General features: G+C 36.9%; 1 protein-coding gene and 1 pseudogene across 1 annotated transcript in view; both read left to right on the forward strand.

The window, feature by feature from the left end:
* FOCAD (focadhesin) overlaps positions 1–14,946 on the forward strand; it is a 339,599-nt gene that overhangs the window by 193,845 nt on the left and 130,808 nt on the right. The window contains exons 16-18 of the mRNA XM_056117152.1: positions 10,840–10,974; positions 12,671–12,721; positions 14,051–14,134. Coding sequence (XP_055973127.1) covers positions 10,840–10,974; positions 12,671–12,721; positions 14,051–14,134 — 270 coding nt within the window. The remainder of the gene's footprint in view (positions 1–10,839; positions 10,975–12,670; positions 12,722–14,050; positions 14,135–14,946) is intronic.
* On the forward strand, positions 2,509–2,634 carry LOC130026734 (uncharacterized; annotated as a pseudogene).

A 14,946-nucleotide genomic window follows, 5' to 3' on the forward strand; every position in this document is an offset into this window, starting at 1 on the left:
CTTACCTCAGAACCTCATGTGATTCCCCTGAGCTCTGCCAGGAGTGATCCCTGAGCACACAACCAGGAGTAACACCAGAGCACAAGGGCTTTGGCCCCCAAAACAATTAATAATAATAATAATAATAATGTAATTTGTTAGATGATATTGTATGCTTTTTATTGCTATTCATTTTACTTTGATTTTAATTTTATGTCTACTGAACATTATTCTTATAGGTTTTGTTATAAAGGATTTTAAGCTCTTTTAAGTTTCTATTATTGCTATTTTTGCCTTGAATTCTAACATCCATTTATCTAAACAAGGGAATAAACTGGCCTTTCTTTCCTTATTATTTTCTTATATTTGTAAAAAGTTTTTTGACTTGGAGGATCATAGCCAACAGTGGCTAGGAACTGCTTCTTGCTCAGTGTTTGGGGGTTTCTCCTGGCAGTGCTCATGAACTAAATTTTTTGAAAAGAATTCCCCTGGGTAGTTTAAGGAGAATAAAACACAAATAAGTTTCTTGTCATCAGCTCTTTCTGACACATTCTTAGTGTGTTTGCCAGAGCAATGTCTAATATAAAATGGATCATTAAATTAGACAGAATCTAGCAAAACTGAATAGTGTCCATCCCTACAGGAACCTTTTTGTGCCTTTTTTCTGTTGGTATAAAAAATTCAGTTGGGTGTGCATTAGAGTGTAGTATTCCCTATATAGGGAGGTTTCTTAGGGAAGCTGCAACTTCTCACACGAAGAATGAAGAGAAACCTAAATTCCTGGCCCCTGAGTAGTGAGTCCCTCAGGTGGCTTCATCGTCTAGATGAATCTTTTTTCATAAGTCTCTCTCTTTCCTTTCATCACATGGTTCTAAACCTTTTCTCTTTTGAATGTTAGAATAAGACACCTCTGCAAACCACTAACATCTTCAGAATTAAAAAATAATTTGGAAGATTGTTGTTCCTTCAGAAATAGCAATGAAGTTTAAGTTCTGAAGAAGATCTGCCAAGCATATTTTCTTTGATTTATTATCAAAACTATAGGTTTTGGTTTACTTAAATAGGAGCTTACTTTTTCCTTTGGGAAGGGGCCATGGATATGCGTGTTATTCGGGAGTAGTAGATAAATCTGTAAAAACCAAGAAGATGTTAGAAATTGCTGATATAGAAGTAATACTACCCTGTCAAACACAAAACTTTCTCTTTTTTTTAAAAACAAACAAACAAAGAGAAAAATACCAGAGATTTTACTGATTCACAGTGATTGACAGTACTATTATGTCCAGAATAAAACTTTACCTTTCTGTAAATGTAAAAGCCTCAGTGCTTGCATTGCCAGATTTCTAGTGCCATCATTCTCTAGCACGGTGGTAGGGCGTTTGCCTTGCACGCAGCCAACATGGCCGACCCGAGTTCGATTCCTCTGCCCCTCTTGGAGAGCTCGGCAAGCTACCGAGAGTATCTCGCCCGCACGGCAGAGCCTGGCAAGCTCCCCGTGACGTATTCGATATGCCAGACACAGTAACAACAAAGTCTCCAATGGAGACATTACTGGGCCCGCTCGAGCAAATCGATGATCAACGGGAGGGCCTTGTAACCTTAAACTTCATATTATTAGGACAGGAAAGAATGTTATTTTCCCTTTGATTTCTGCTCTAGTAGTTGTATCCTTAAGCTTCCTCACTCCCCTTTATTGTACTTTGCTAAAAGGCATGTACTTTTTTATGAATATCTGTGTTCAGTTGGCTTAAGAGAACTTCACTGCATGATGATGACTTGAATCTTTTAATTGTGAAAGCAGTTTCTTTTACCTTTATTATGAAAAGGCTTTCAAAACCTAAAGGATTTTTGTTTGTATGTTTGTCTTAAAGTATTTTCCTTGCTAGAGAAAAAGTATCTTTCCTTGCTAAAAGCAGTAGGTTCTCAGAAATTATTAGAAAGAACTTTTGGATGCAAAATTAAATTCATTTCCCTGGCAAAGAAGCCACTATTTTACAGTGCAAGCATTAGAAGCAATTGCTCTGCTCCTTTTGGAATTCATTGTCTTTGCCATTAGTTATAGCAGCAATAACTATCTTTTATAGTGCATAAAGCACTTTTGCATTCAGTCGTCTTAATGTGGTCTTTACTCTTAACTTTGTGTTATACGCTGAGCAGGTGTCACTGCTATCATTTCCATTTTGCAGCTGGGGAAACAGGTTGAAGAAGATTAATGACCTTGCTGTGGTCACACAGCTTTATGTAGGAGAGCATGGGATTTCTGCTCCAGTCGTGTGCTCTTTCCCATATGCCAGACTGTATAGGTTTTTCTAATCTGTTAATTTTTAAAGGTCGGTTTTCATTCCGTGTTCTACCTATGGACATGTCTATATTTTCTCCCATTTAATTTTGAGGATTGTTTCTTCATTTTTGGTGCTAAGTAGTCATAATATATATATATGTATATATATATATAGAGAGAGAGAGAGAGAAATTTATTTGTATTTATCTTGTGTTGTAGAACTTAAATTAGAAAAAAAAAACTGATGTTAAAAAGGCTTCTGTCCTGAGTGGCACATGTCGGGCAGTTCAGCTGTTCTGCAGGCAGAATTTGGAGATTTTGAAAGCATGATTTTTTTTGCTATTCAGGCAGCTTGGTTATTGATTGTTGGATCCAGTAAAAAGGGATTTAAAAAATTAAATGGATGTGTTTTTTAATTGATTCTGGAATTTCTCACCCATTTCTGAAAACAGAACTTTAAAAAGTATTCCTTAAGAAAGAGTGAGCAAAAAGGAATGCCCTGCCACAGAGGCGGGGTGGGGTGGGGGGCATGGGGTGGGGGTGGGAGGGCTACTGGGATCATTGATGGTGAAGAATGGACACTGGTAGAGGGATGGGTACTCGATCATTGGATCATTGTATAACTGAAACCCAACATGAAAGTTTGTAAATCTACAACTGTTCCTCATGGTGTTTCACTAATTAAAAAAAAAATTTTTTTAAAGTATTCCTTAAAATTTTTTTGTGAAATAACTTTAAGCTTTAGAATAGCCCCCACCCCCCAAATTCTATTGAGAAAGGAATACGTATTTTAAAAGAAGATTTAAGTAGTACAGTGAGGAATATAGCTATAATAGAATATTATTTGGCAGCAAAAAGAAAAAGTACTGATGGATGCTATGACTTGGATGGGCCATAAAAGCAATGTACTGATTGAAAATCAGTAACAAAAGATCACATATTGTCTGATTCCATTTATAGAAATGGTAGAGGAGGGAAAGCACATTTGCAGTGATAAAATGGCAGATTTATGGTTCCCTGGGATGAGTAAGAATGAGGATAGGACCAATGGAGAAGGGAATAATAATTATGGGGTTCCTTTTTTGGATGAGGAGAATGTTCTACAATTGATTGTGATAATGATTGTACAACTTTGTGAGCATACCGAAGACCATTCAATTGTGCACTTTAAGGTGGTGAATTGTATGATATATGAATTACATCTCAAAAACTGTCTTTTCTTTTAAAAAATAGAGTAATAATATAGCAGGGTTTTTATATATATATATATTTTTTTTTTTTTTTGCCGTGCTTTCTAACTTCATCAAGTTATCAAACCTAAGAAACAGAATGGGTGAATACAGGTAACTTGTCTCTAGATTTTATCAATTTTTTCACTATTGTGCCCTTTATCTGTGAGGATCCCACATTGCGCTTAGTTTCCAGATTTCTTAAAGCTCTTCCATTTGTGACAGTCTTTATTTCCTTTGCTTCATGACCTAGACAATTTTGAAGAGCCCTGGTTAGCACTTTTGTAAATTGCCCTTTTATTTGCATATGTGTGTGTATTTTCTTAGACTTGGATTGAGGTATGCTCTTTTTTTTTTTTTTTGCAAGAATGCTGCAGAACTATTGTATCTCTCTTGATGTATCATTGCAGGAGTATAGAATGTTAATATGTTATATTAATGGTGTTTTTATCCTCAATCACTTGGTTATGGTAATATTCCTGGATTTCTGAGCAGCAAAGGTATTATTTTTTCTTTTATAATAATCAGTATTTTGAATGAGATATTTTGAGGCCTATCCAGTTGTCCTATTTGTCCTCCAGCTTTTGTTAACTAATTTTAGCAGCTATCAGCAGTGCTAATCCACAGTAGTTATCCCTATAGTAATCGCCCAATGGTGATTTAAATTTTTTTCATTGCTTCTGAATTTATTAATTAAAAATATTCTGTAAGGAAGATGTTTTTCTCATTTACTTGCTTAATTACTTAGACCACTTAAGGATCTTTATTTATCCATTAGGATTGGCCCATACCTTTTTATGAATATTCTTACTTTTTGTCACCATAAGGTGTGTTGCACCTATATTTTCCCTATCCTAGCCTTGAAATTGGCTATTTCTCTCAGAAACATTCAAAAACTAAACTTCTTAGAAACTTTTGGTGAGCTAAAGAAGACCAGCTCATTTAGTATAACTGGTTTTGTAATTCTTTTTTTCTTTGATTTTTTTTTTCCTTTGATGTTGTTTCTCCTGCAGAAAGAAGGGGACATGGGGATTTTTTCTGACTCTGCTCAGAGGTCTCTTTTTCCAGTGTTCAGGGTACTTTGTGGTACTAGTGGTTGAATCTGAGCCTCCTGCATGCAGAGCCTGTGTTCATCCTGTTGAGGATGAGCACAGGCTTTGAGAAAAACCTCTCTTGCTCCCTGAACTCCTTTTCTGTATTTTCCGATTCTAACCTCTGTGGTGTATGTTTAAGATAGTTTCCTATTCATTTAGATTTACAATTTCAGTAACTTTTTCTCCTTTCTAGAAATTCTGGGCTGGAGTGATAGCATAGAAGGTAGGGTGTTTGCCTTGCACGCGGCTGACCTGGGTTTGATTCCTCCATCCCTCTTGGAAAGTCCAGCAAGCTACTGAGAGTATCCCACCTGCCCTGAAGAGCCTGGCAAGCTCCTTGTGGCGTATTAGATATGCCCAAAACAGTAACAACAAGTATCACAATGGAGATGTTACTGGTGCCCTCTTGAGCAAATCAGTGAACAGTGGGAGGACAGTGCTACAGTGTTACAGTGCTAGAAGTTCTACTTTTTCCCCCCATTTTTTCCCCATCATACTGTATACGCCACAGGGAAATAAATGTCTCCTTGTCTCTTTAAGTTTTTGTAGGTGCCTTTTTATAACTTCGTATTTGTTCTGCTATCTGAAGATCATGGATGAGTAATGCTTCTGTTTGCTGATTTGATGAGTCTCAATCATATTGCACCATGGAATTTGTGGTTTGATTCCTTTACGGGAGGGAAAAGAGTATTAATTCCAAGGAATACTTTAGGGCTTTTGGGGGCTGCTTCTGCTGATGCCGTATATCAGGTTTGGTGATGTGTCTTGAAGGTCACCAGGGTCAGACCAAGAAATGATCAGAAGTTGATACAGCATCAAGAATCTAACTCTACTGTAAGTGTGTGTCGCCCCTCGCCACTGAACTTCTCCCAGCTTTGATTTGAAATGTAAAAAATTTTAATCACAAATTCATTTTTAGAGGGACTTCATTTTTCTGTTCAGATCATTTGGGTTGAAGGTTACTGGACTATTTTGACAATGGTGCTGATACCTTTAACTCACTTTCATTTGTATGCTAATTTCTCAGCTCAGCAGTTTCTTGCATAACCATTAGATTTAGGTCCAGCCATTTAGGGATGCTGGTTTGGTTGGGTATCTCAATTTCAACTCCTTCAACTTTTTATAGACTCAAGGCTACCTCTCTTATTGTGTTGGCATTTGGACACAAGCTAAAAGGTCATGGAAAGATAACTTTCTTACAATGACTCAATGCAGATATCCCCCCCCACCCCCTGCCCGTTTTTTTTTTGTTTGTTTTTGTTTTTTGTTTTTACATCACACCCAGAGTTGCTCAGGGGTTACTCCTGGCTCATGCACTCAGGAATTACTCCTGGCGGTGCTCAGGGGACCATATAGGATGCTGGGAATAGAACTCCGGTCAGCCGCATGCAAGGCAAACGGCCGACCCACTCTGCTATCACTCCAGCCCCCATATTTCCCTTTTATATTCCTGACATTTGTAAATACTCCCCACACCAATATCTAATCCCCTTTTTTTTCTTTTCCATTCAACTCTGTATAACAGAATTTTCTTCATCAATCATTTTAGGTATGACCCTTCGTTTTGCTGGAGGGACGGGTCAATCTCTTTTTTGGAAATAGACAAATCTTGGATAATAAGCAGTAGATAAGAGCAAGCCAGAAAAGAATGAGACCCCCTCCTGACTAATCTGATGTAGTTCAATGGATTGCACAAGTGCTAGTGGATCAGATCCCCAGGGTTGTAGGAGATGATAATACAAAATGGCAATAGGTTGAAGCCCAGGAGTGTCGATCAGAGGATTGGTCTCTAAGATCTAGCCAAGAAGAGGCCAGGACTGGGAAGGCAACCTTTTTCACTGGATTCTTACAACTCCTGATATGGGCAGAAAAACCTGGTTTTAAAAATCTTCCCTGCAGATATATCATTTCTGTTTAAGCTCATGATGCATAACTGGGAGCTTGGAATTATCTTTTCACAATCCTTATCTAGAGTATAATTTCAGGTATTATTTTACAAACATTCTGAGAAGATGTGAAAAAAGACTTTGGTGAAAATCCCTTAAAAGTACATGAAAGATGCAGCCTCACTCCTACCCATCACCCAATGGAAAGGGCAAAATCAATTTTCTGCCTCTGTAATTCGTGGTCAGCAATCTTTATGTTGACCTCCAAACAATATCAGGACTCTTTGAGCCATCCTTCATTGTTGTACTGATAGAAATATGCAAGCGTTAGAGCTGTTACACACCAAACTTATATCTTATGTCTGAGTATTATTATTATCCTTCTTGCCTATATTTCCCTCTGAATATCTTTCCATCAAAAGAAATCAAACATATCAAGTGAAACTTATGCAAATGCAAACTTTAAGTTTCCCTCCTTTAAAAAAATGTTGCTTTTTATTCACCCAAAAAGAGCATTAAACCATCTTTCCAGTTCTTTCTCTCAGTCTTTCTTATGCTTTTATTTGATCTCACTGATTTATAATTTCTCAGTTCCAGTATTATCAATAGCTGATAAGTACTGATTATCTGTTATATACTTATTACCATGCTAGTTGAATAGCAAATGAGAACAAAGACATGATGATTGTCTCTAAAAAGCATAGTATCTAGCTGAGGAGACACTTACATTTACTAAAATAGTGAGCAGAACTAGACAGTATATAATTAAATGCTAAATTGGGTGGCTCAGAATTTTAAGTGTGAGAAGTTGGAAGTAGGAAAGGAATGAAATGAGGGCTTGAATTAGAAGATAAAGCTTAATTGTGGAATAGGGATTTGAACTGAGTCTTGAAGCAGCATAGGTTGGAAATGGCTGGGCATTTAAAGCAGAGAGAGAGCATGGACAATTAGTGAGTATAGTGAGCATAAGATTTTTGGAAAAACTGAGACTGTTTGTATATTAGGAACTAGTAAGAAATAGAAATTAGTGAGAAAGTTGGATGACAGCTTTGATTTGGGCTAGAAGACTACCAGATTAAATATTTTGAAAGTAGCCATTTTGTTTTCTTTGTTCACCAGCTCTAACAGTTGTATTTTTTTTCTCATTCTGATCCAGATTGCTGTGCGATTCTAGATACTCTCTGATCCTGCTGGCCTTTCTTCATCAATACGCATACATTTTGTGCCTGTAACATGCTTTGTGTTAGACTTATGGCTTCCATTTCCTTGTGGGGTTTCTGCCTGATTTCTGTCTATTCTTTATTCAAGTCCTGTGACAAGACTTACTGCCTCTTGATGTTTTCCCTGATAACTCATATCCATTGGCATCTTTCCTCTTTTGATTTCTCTTGAAACTATTTTCTGTTGGAACTTGTTCAAAATTGAATCATATAAGCTTTTTGTTTCCTGATAATTTAGAGTAGAGCATCTTTCTCTTCCTTCTTGTTAAGGTACAATATTTTTGAACCATTAAAGTGGTATATGTTATTATCTTCTAAGTACTGCATGTTATTCTGGGTATATGCTTGATATTGAATTGATAGCTTACAAAGAATTGTGAGCTTTTAAAAGATTTTCAGTAATGATTTGTAATGTTAGAACTATTTTGTATATAAAGTATGTGCTCACCAGCATACCTGACACAAAAGACTGTCCTTAGTAAATATTGATGAAATCTAAATTTTAAATGGATTTCATCCAAGTAAATTTTTTTCTTCATTTATCTTTAAATTATTTTTACAAAACTATTAATAATAATTTTTCCTAGACAAAATTGAATACCACAGCCTTCTCCAGTATACACATCTCCATCCTCCTAGAAATTCAGCCCCCTCTCTTTCACCCTTCTCCAACTCAATTTTGTGGGTCAGTCCTCACATTATGTTTCCTTTAGATCTTTGTTGCTACCTCATTGTGTATCTTAAAGTCCCACATATGAAAGAGATCACTCGACATCTGTCCTTTTCCTTTTGGCTGACTTCAATTAAAAAATTCTCAGATGACTTAGGAGAAAAAAATAAAAGTCTTATTATTTTGTGAAGAGTAGAAAGTAAGAGAATAAGCACAGAATCCAAGTTTTCTTAGATAATTTATTCTATTGTCTTACCTTACCTGGTGTTCTGAAGTATATAATACACATTTATCTTAGACATCGTTTCACTTTATTACCTTATTTTCTAAATAATTTGCTTATAGATTGAGATAATTATATGTGTTAATTAAAGACCAAGAGAAGAGATTGTGGTATCTTAGATTAATCCATATTAAAATTCTAGTTGATTTGTGATTATGTTCTGCCTACTGATTTTTCTTTTGTGTTGTTCAACTGAATCACCATGAGATACAGTTAAAAAGCTTTCATGATCTGGTTTTAGTCATACAATGTTCCAACACCCATCCCTCCACCAGTGTACCAATATCCCACCCCCAGCCCCATCCCCCCTGCCACCTCACCCCACCCAGCCTGCCTCTATGGAAGGCACTTTTCTTCTCTCTCTCTCTCTCTCTCTCTCTCTCTCTCTCTCTCTCTCTCTCTCTCTCTCTCTTCCTCCTTCCCTCTCCCTCCCCCTTCCCTACCCTCTCTCCCTCCCTCCCCCCTCCCCTCTTTGGGACACTATGGTTTGCGATACAGATACTGAGAGGCCACCATGTTTGGTCCTTTCCCCACTTTCAGCACACTTCTCCCATCCAGAGTGATCCCTTCCCCATCTCAACTGCCCTCTCCCCCCAGGCCTTGAATCAGTCTTCCAACCATGGACCCATCCTCCTGGCCCTTGTTTCTACTGTTCTTGGGTGTTATTCTCATATTATATATATTTTTATATCCCACAAATGAGTGTCATCAGTCTATGTTTGTCAGTCTCCTTCTGACTGACTTCACTCAGCATGATACTCTCCATGTCCATCCATTTATCTTCCTACTGAATTTTAAAAATTTAATAAAATATCTGGGGCTGGGGAATGACTTAAAGTGCTAGATTGTATACATATTATATATATGTATGTATATATACATATATATAATATGTATGTGAGTAAATCAGTGATTATAGATCAAACTAAATGTAAGAAGACTTTTGAATTATCTAGAAAACTAGATATTGAAATGAAGTAAGAATATTAGCATAAGGGCAGTGCAGCAAATTTAGGATGAGATTTTTGTCACACTTAAATTTTATTTGATCATTTAACAGCCTCTTAAAAAAATTGAAGTCACTTTTCAGAACAAACTCTTAGATTATTTTTCAGTTGAAGCAAAGTTGGTTTGCATCACTGTCTGTGTTTGAGAGGCACAGACACTTTCATGCCTCTTCAAAATGTATGTTAATATTATTAGAGTGTCATTTTAAATGAAGTTATCTTCCTATTTTATTTAAGTTTATAAGATGGTTTGAGAGTGTTTAATTTATCTATCTTGTATTTTGACATCTTAGTCTCTTCAGTGGTGTTGAATTTTAAGCAAGGCTTAAAACTAGGTATTATAGATTTTTTTTTGCTAATATGGAGTATATTTTTCTTTTGTTTTGTTTGGGGGCCTCAGCTCCATGGTTTTTAGGGCTTACCCCGTCTCTGAACTCAGGGATCAGTTCTGGTGGACCTCAGGGGATCGTTTGGGGTTCTAAGGATTGAACCTGAGTTGACCACATGCAAGGCAAATGCCCTCCCAGCAGTCTTATCACTCCAGCCCCTAATCAGAAGTAAATTTTGTTTTTTTGCATCAGGTACTAGAGAGGGAATTCTTTTCTCTCAGCCAACATAAATTAATAATAATAATAATAGTAATGCTTATTTAAGTCAGGCTGGATCTTCTTCCACAGTTTATATGATTTGAATAGTTTTTCGTGTGTGTGTGTGTGTGTGTGTGTATAGTTGGGTGATGTTTTATCGAACTTTAACTTTTTTTCCCCCCCTCCCTTGAAGTTCCCGTCTAATAAAAGATGATGCTTGTTGTGGGGGTAGGGAAGTTGGTGTATGTGTGCAGGTGCATTCCAGGGATCAAACCCAGGGCCTCACACATACACACAAGGTAAGTGCTTTACCACTGAGCTATATCCCTAACCCTAAAAAGATATAGTCTGCACTAATTACGTCTTTGAGTTTGGATTCTGTAAAGCTCTGCTTTTTGTTTATTTTTTGTTTGGGGACCACACCCAGAAGTGTTCAATAGGCTAGTCCTGGCTATATACTCAGGGATCACTTCTCGTAATGTGCAAGAGACCAAAAGGGATGCCAGGGATTGAACTTGGGTCTGCAACATGCAAGGCAAGAACTGTATTTTCTGATTATCTCTCTGGCCCCAGCGTTGATTTCCCCCCTGATTTGCTTCACAGGTTGTTTGCATCCGCTCTACTTGGAATGCTCTCTCCCCGAAGCTGAGTTGTGATACAAGACCTCTCATTTTGAAGACACTCAGTGAATTGTTTTCTCTGGTTCCTTCTTTAACAGTCAATACAGCTGAATATGAGGTATGTATTTGGAACTCAGTAAATGGCTGCTCTGTTAGAAGGATTTGCTTTAAAATAAACATTGGTAAAATATTAATAATTTTTTTTAGGAGAGGAATGTCATAGCTCTTTTTGTTCTGAGTACATGTTGATATCTTAATTGACTTAGCAATAAGGGGATATCCATCTTTGTAAATTTTTCATCTTTAAGGTTTAGTTACTTAACCAAGTTTTTATTATGAGTACATGAAGTTAACAAAAAAAAAAGAATAGTGTCTCTAAAATTCTAGAGTTCTTGGGAAAGATTCAATTTAAGTTCCTGAGAAGACTTACTTAACATATAAACTTAATGTCATTTGTCTTTACTCCTGGTTTTTCTACAAGGCTTTATTTTTACATGTTCATATTTTATTATTTATTCTCTTCAATAAGAATGGTTATAATATCAAATTGTCTTAAGAGGGGAAATATTTTTTTCTCTGGTGTATGGGTCATATTCATGGCTTACTCCTGGCTTTCAGGGATGACTAATGACAGGCTCAGGGGACCATATAGGTGCAGGGGAATGAACCCAGGCTGGCCTCACGAAAGGCAAATATCCTACCTGCTGTACTATTGCTCCAGCCCCAAAAGGATAAATAATTTTATAAATTACTTTGCTTTTGTCAATATGAAGAATTAAAATAGTGGGGGTTCTTTTCTATAGGATTCATGTAGTTTTGCTTAATGTTTTCTTTAAATGAAATGAAAGTAATAGTGAATTCATCTATGTGCCTACTTTTGTTAACCGTATCTCCTTTCATGCTGGCCTTTCTCTTCCTTTTCCTTCAAAGAGCAGTGAAAGATTTCTGCTTGAAATCTTGGTGAACTTTAGTTTGTTCTAGTTCTTCACAGAATTTGATAAACTAGCCTTCCGTAAGATTCCAGTTTTAGCAGTCCTTTACATCTTTCAGGCAGGATCATGGAATGATAGGTCTTTTTATAATTCTAAATGCCACACAGTTAACGAAATCAAGTTTCAAACGAAATAAAATTTGTCTTTACTCAGGACCTACCACAGTGCTTGGTACCTACAGTAGGAAGCCATTAAAAGAGCAAATCTACAGAAGATGGAGTGCATTTGCTTTCATACTGGGTTTTTTGAGGTTAACGTGTGCCATGTGGTGCACTGGTAGCTGGAGAAGGGAGCACTCTTTGGTATTTGGTCAGGAACAGGGACATGAAAGGAGAATGCGCATTTGTATTAGGACACTCTGAGGACAGTAATAAGTGTCTAGATTCCTAAATTCCATTGTCTTCCTGTTTTTAAAATATCCATATGTGTTAACACCCAAAGGACAGAGAGAGTAAGAGGGATTGTGTCTGCCACAGAGGCAGGAGGTGAGAGGGGGTAGGGGTGGATAGAGGGATACTGGGAATATTGGGGGTGGGGAATGGGCACTGGTGGAGGGATGGGTACTTGAACATTGTTTGACTGAAACACAATCATGAAAGTCTGTAAGTCTAATGTATCTCACGATGATTCATTAAAATAAAAAAAATCCATGTGTTTTATTGATGATTTTGTTTCTGAATAACATTACTTTGTGAATGATTGGTATATAGAGATTAAATTGGTTTTTTTGAGTAATTTTAATTCTCCTGTTGCTACCTTATATTGTTTACTCTGTCTTATCTTTGTCTTAAAATTTTATTGTGATGTTTTCCGATTTTGCAGAATTTTAAAGTTCAAGTTCTCAGCTTCCTTTGGACCCACACTCAGAACAAGGTATATTCACAAGGGGTGTGTCAGTGAGACAGAAGCAAACTAAGAACGCAACTGTGAAGTAATAGTCTTAAACAAAGAACACAACTCCTGTGAAATTGCAGCTTCTTGATTTTAAGTGTATTCTGATTGTTAATAAGTTTTTGTTTTAAAGATTATTCGCAGGCTAGAGAGGTAGCATAAGGGTTAAGGCACTTGTTTTGCATGTGGCTTACTCTGGTTTCATCCCCAAAACCACATATGGTCCCCTGAGAACTGCTGCGAGTGATCCTTGAGCACAGAGATAATGGCAGGCCTTGTGCACAGCCAGATGTCACCCAAACTCCCTTCCCCCTCAAAAAATTATTCCCAACTCTGCAGCAGTTAGGAAAGATGCAATCATGAGATTCGCTTATAAATGGACAGGCATGAAGAGAATCATGCTGAGCGAAATGAGTCAGAAGGAGAAGGACATAGAATGATTACAGTCATTTGTGGGATATAAAAAACATAATATGAGAAAAACTTATTCCCATTTGTGCCTGTTAATAAATTTTCACCATAACACATACTTCTGACACGATGAACTTGACAGACATGAGGGGCTGTTGGTAGAGTCTGCTGGTTTTATGGTTCCTTTCCCTCTGTCTGCTTTGCACCTCTTCTCACCAAGCTTATCAAGCAAACAAAAAGTCCACTCTCATTTTTCAGTCGTTTCCAACCAAATATAGAGATGAGGATGTTGGTATTGTGATGCCTGACTCACACTCAAAAGAACTCAGATTCCGAAAGATAACTTTTGGAGATAGTAGCCAGAGCATCAGAATCCTGAACCAGGACAGTGACTAAGCCCTCATACACCTTTCTCTACACCAGACTATTTCACCATGACCTGAGCAGTTATGAATTGCTTTATATGCATATTGTCCAGACTGGGATAAAAATTTTCATGCTTTTGATCCTCCTTGCCCAGGGCTATTTTCCATTGTTATTTTAATATATTGGTTTTTTTGTTGATTAAGTTTCTGTGATTTGCAGTACTGTAATGATGGTTTATCATGCACATAATTCCAACACCATGTTTGTATATCATTCGTGTCCCCATCTCCCTTCCCCCAGGAACCCTAGTGTCCCTCTTTAAAACTCCCCCACCCCCAATTTCATTGTGTGGCTCAGTTCTCGAGTTGTGTTGTTTCCTATTTTTAATTAGAATGGATTCAGTAAGACTTGGCCATCATTTCAAAAGTACTGACTATAGAACTTAAAGGATAGAGGGGAATTAGTTTTTCTTCCTCCAGTGTTGTTTTTAATATATATTGTTTCTTTTGTTTCTTTTACTTTTACTCTAACTAGGACCCAGTTGTAGCAAGTGCTGCATATAAATCTCTCTCCCACTTCAGTGCTGGAGAACACACCATTCTTCATCTGCCTGAAAAGGTAGGCCTTTCTCACTGTATCTTTGTACTCCTGGGCTTTATAACCTGATTTATATATCTTCCTCAATACCCGCCCATACAGGACATTCTTTTTACCTGATAGATGTGTATGTAATTCTAGATATGTTGCCTATAAAGACAAGAATTTATATTCATTGTTTTATCTGGAAAAGAAGACGGTAGACGTATTAGATTTCAAAGATAATGAATTTAAATCCCTTTGAGGCAGAAGAAATCTTGAGGTGCAAATGAAATCTTAAGTTGCCTGGGTATGTGATTACGTCTCTGTGCCCATGGCTTACTTTGGAAGATTTGTGCCATTGTAGGAACCTTGTTGCCAAGGTAGTGCACCATCTTAGGACTCACATCTAAGCTTGTTCTGAAGAGACTAAAGTTTTACAACAACAGAGAAACCAGAGATCCTCCTTTATGATGCAGAATTAAGATACATAAATGAGGAAAAAAACCCCCACCACTTGTTGGTTTATGTGAAATGATATATAGACTAGTCCCAGAAAACAAAACAAAGTTTTCTGTTTTTGAAGGATTTACACCTGCCATAACATTATTTTAATTCTTAGAATGAACTAAAAACATGCTGGTAACTTTCCGGTATGCCCAGTCTTAGATTATTAAACCAAGTTAAGGAGTGAAGTGTCTGATTTCACATTTAGTGTTGTTCTCTTTCAGCATACAAATGTTTATTGAATGCCTTTAAAATATAGGGCAGACGTTATATTTTTAAAAAGTTATGTATAACATTTTCACATTTAGTTTCGTTCTCATTCAAATGCATACAAATGTTTATTTAAT

The sequence above is a fragment of the Sorex fumeus genome, unplaced genomic scaffold (assembly GCF_029834395.1).
Source record: "Sorex fumeus unplaced genomic scaffold, SorFum_2.1 ptg000034l, whole genome shotgun sequence".
Taxonomy (NCBI): Eukaryota; Metazoa; Chordata; class Mammalia; order Eulipotyphla; family Soricidae; genus Sorex; species Sorex fumeus.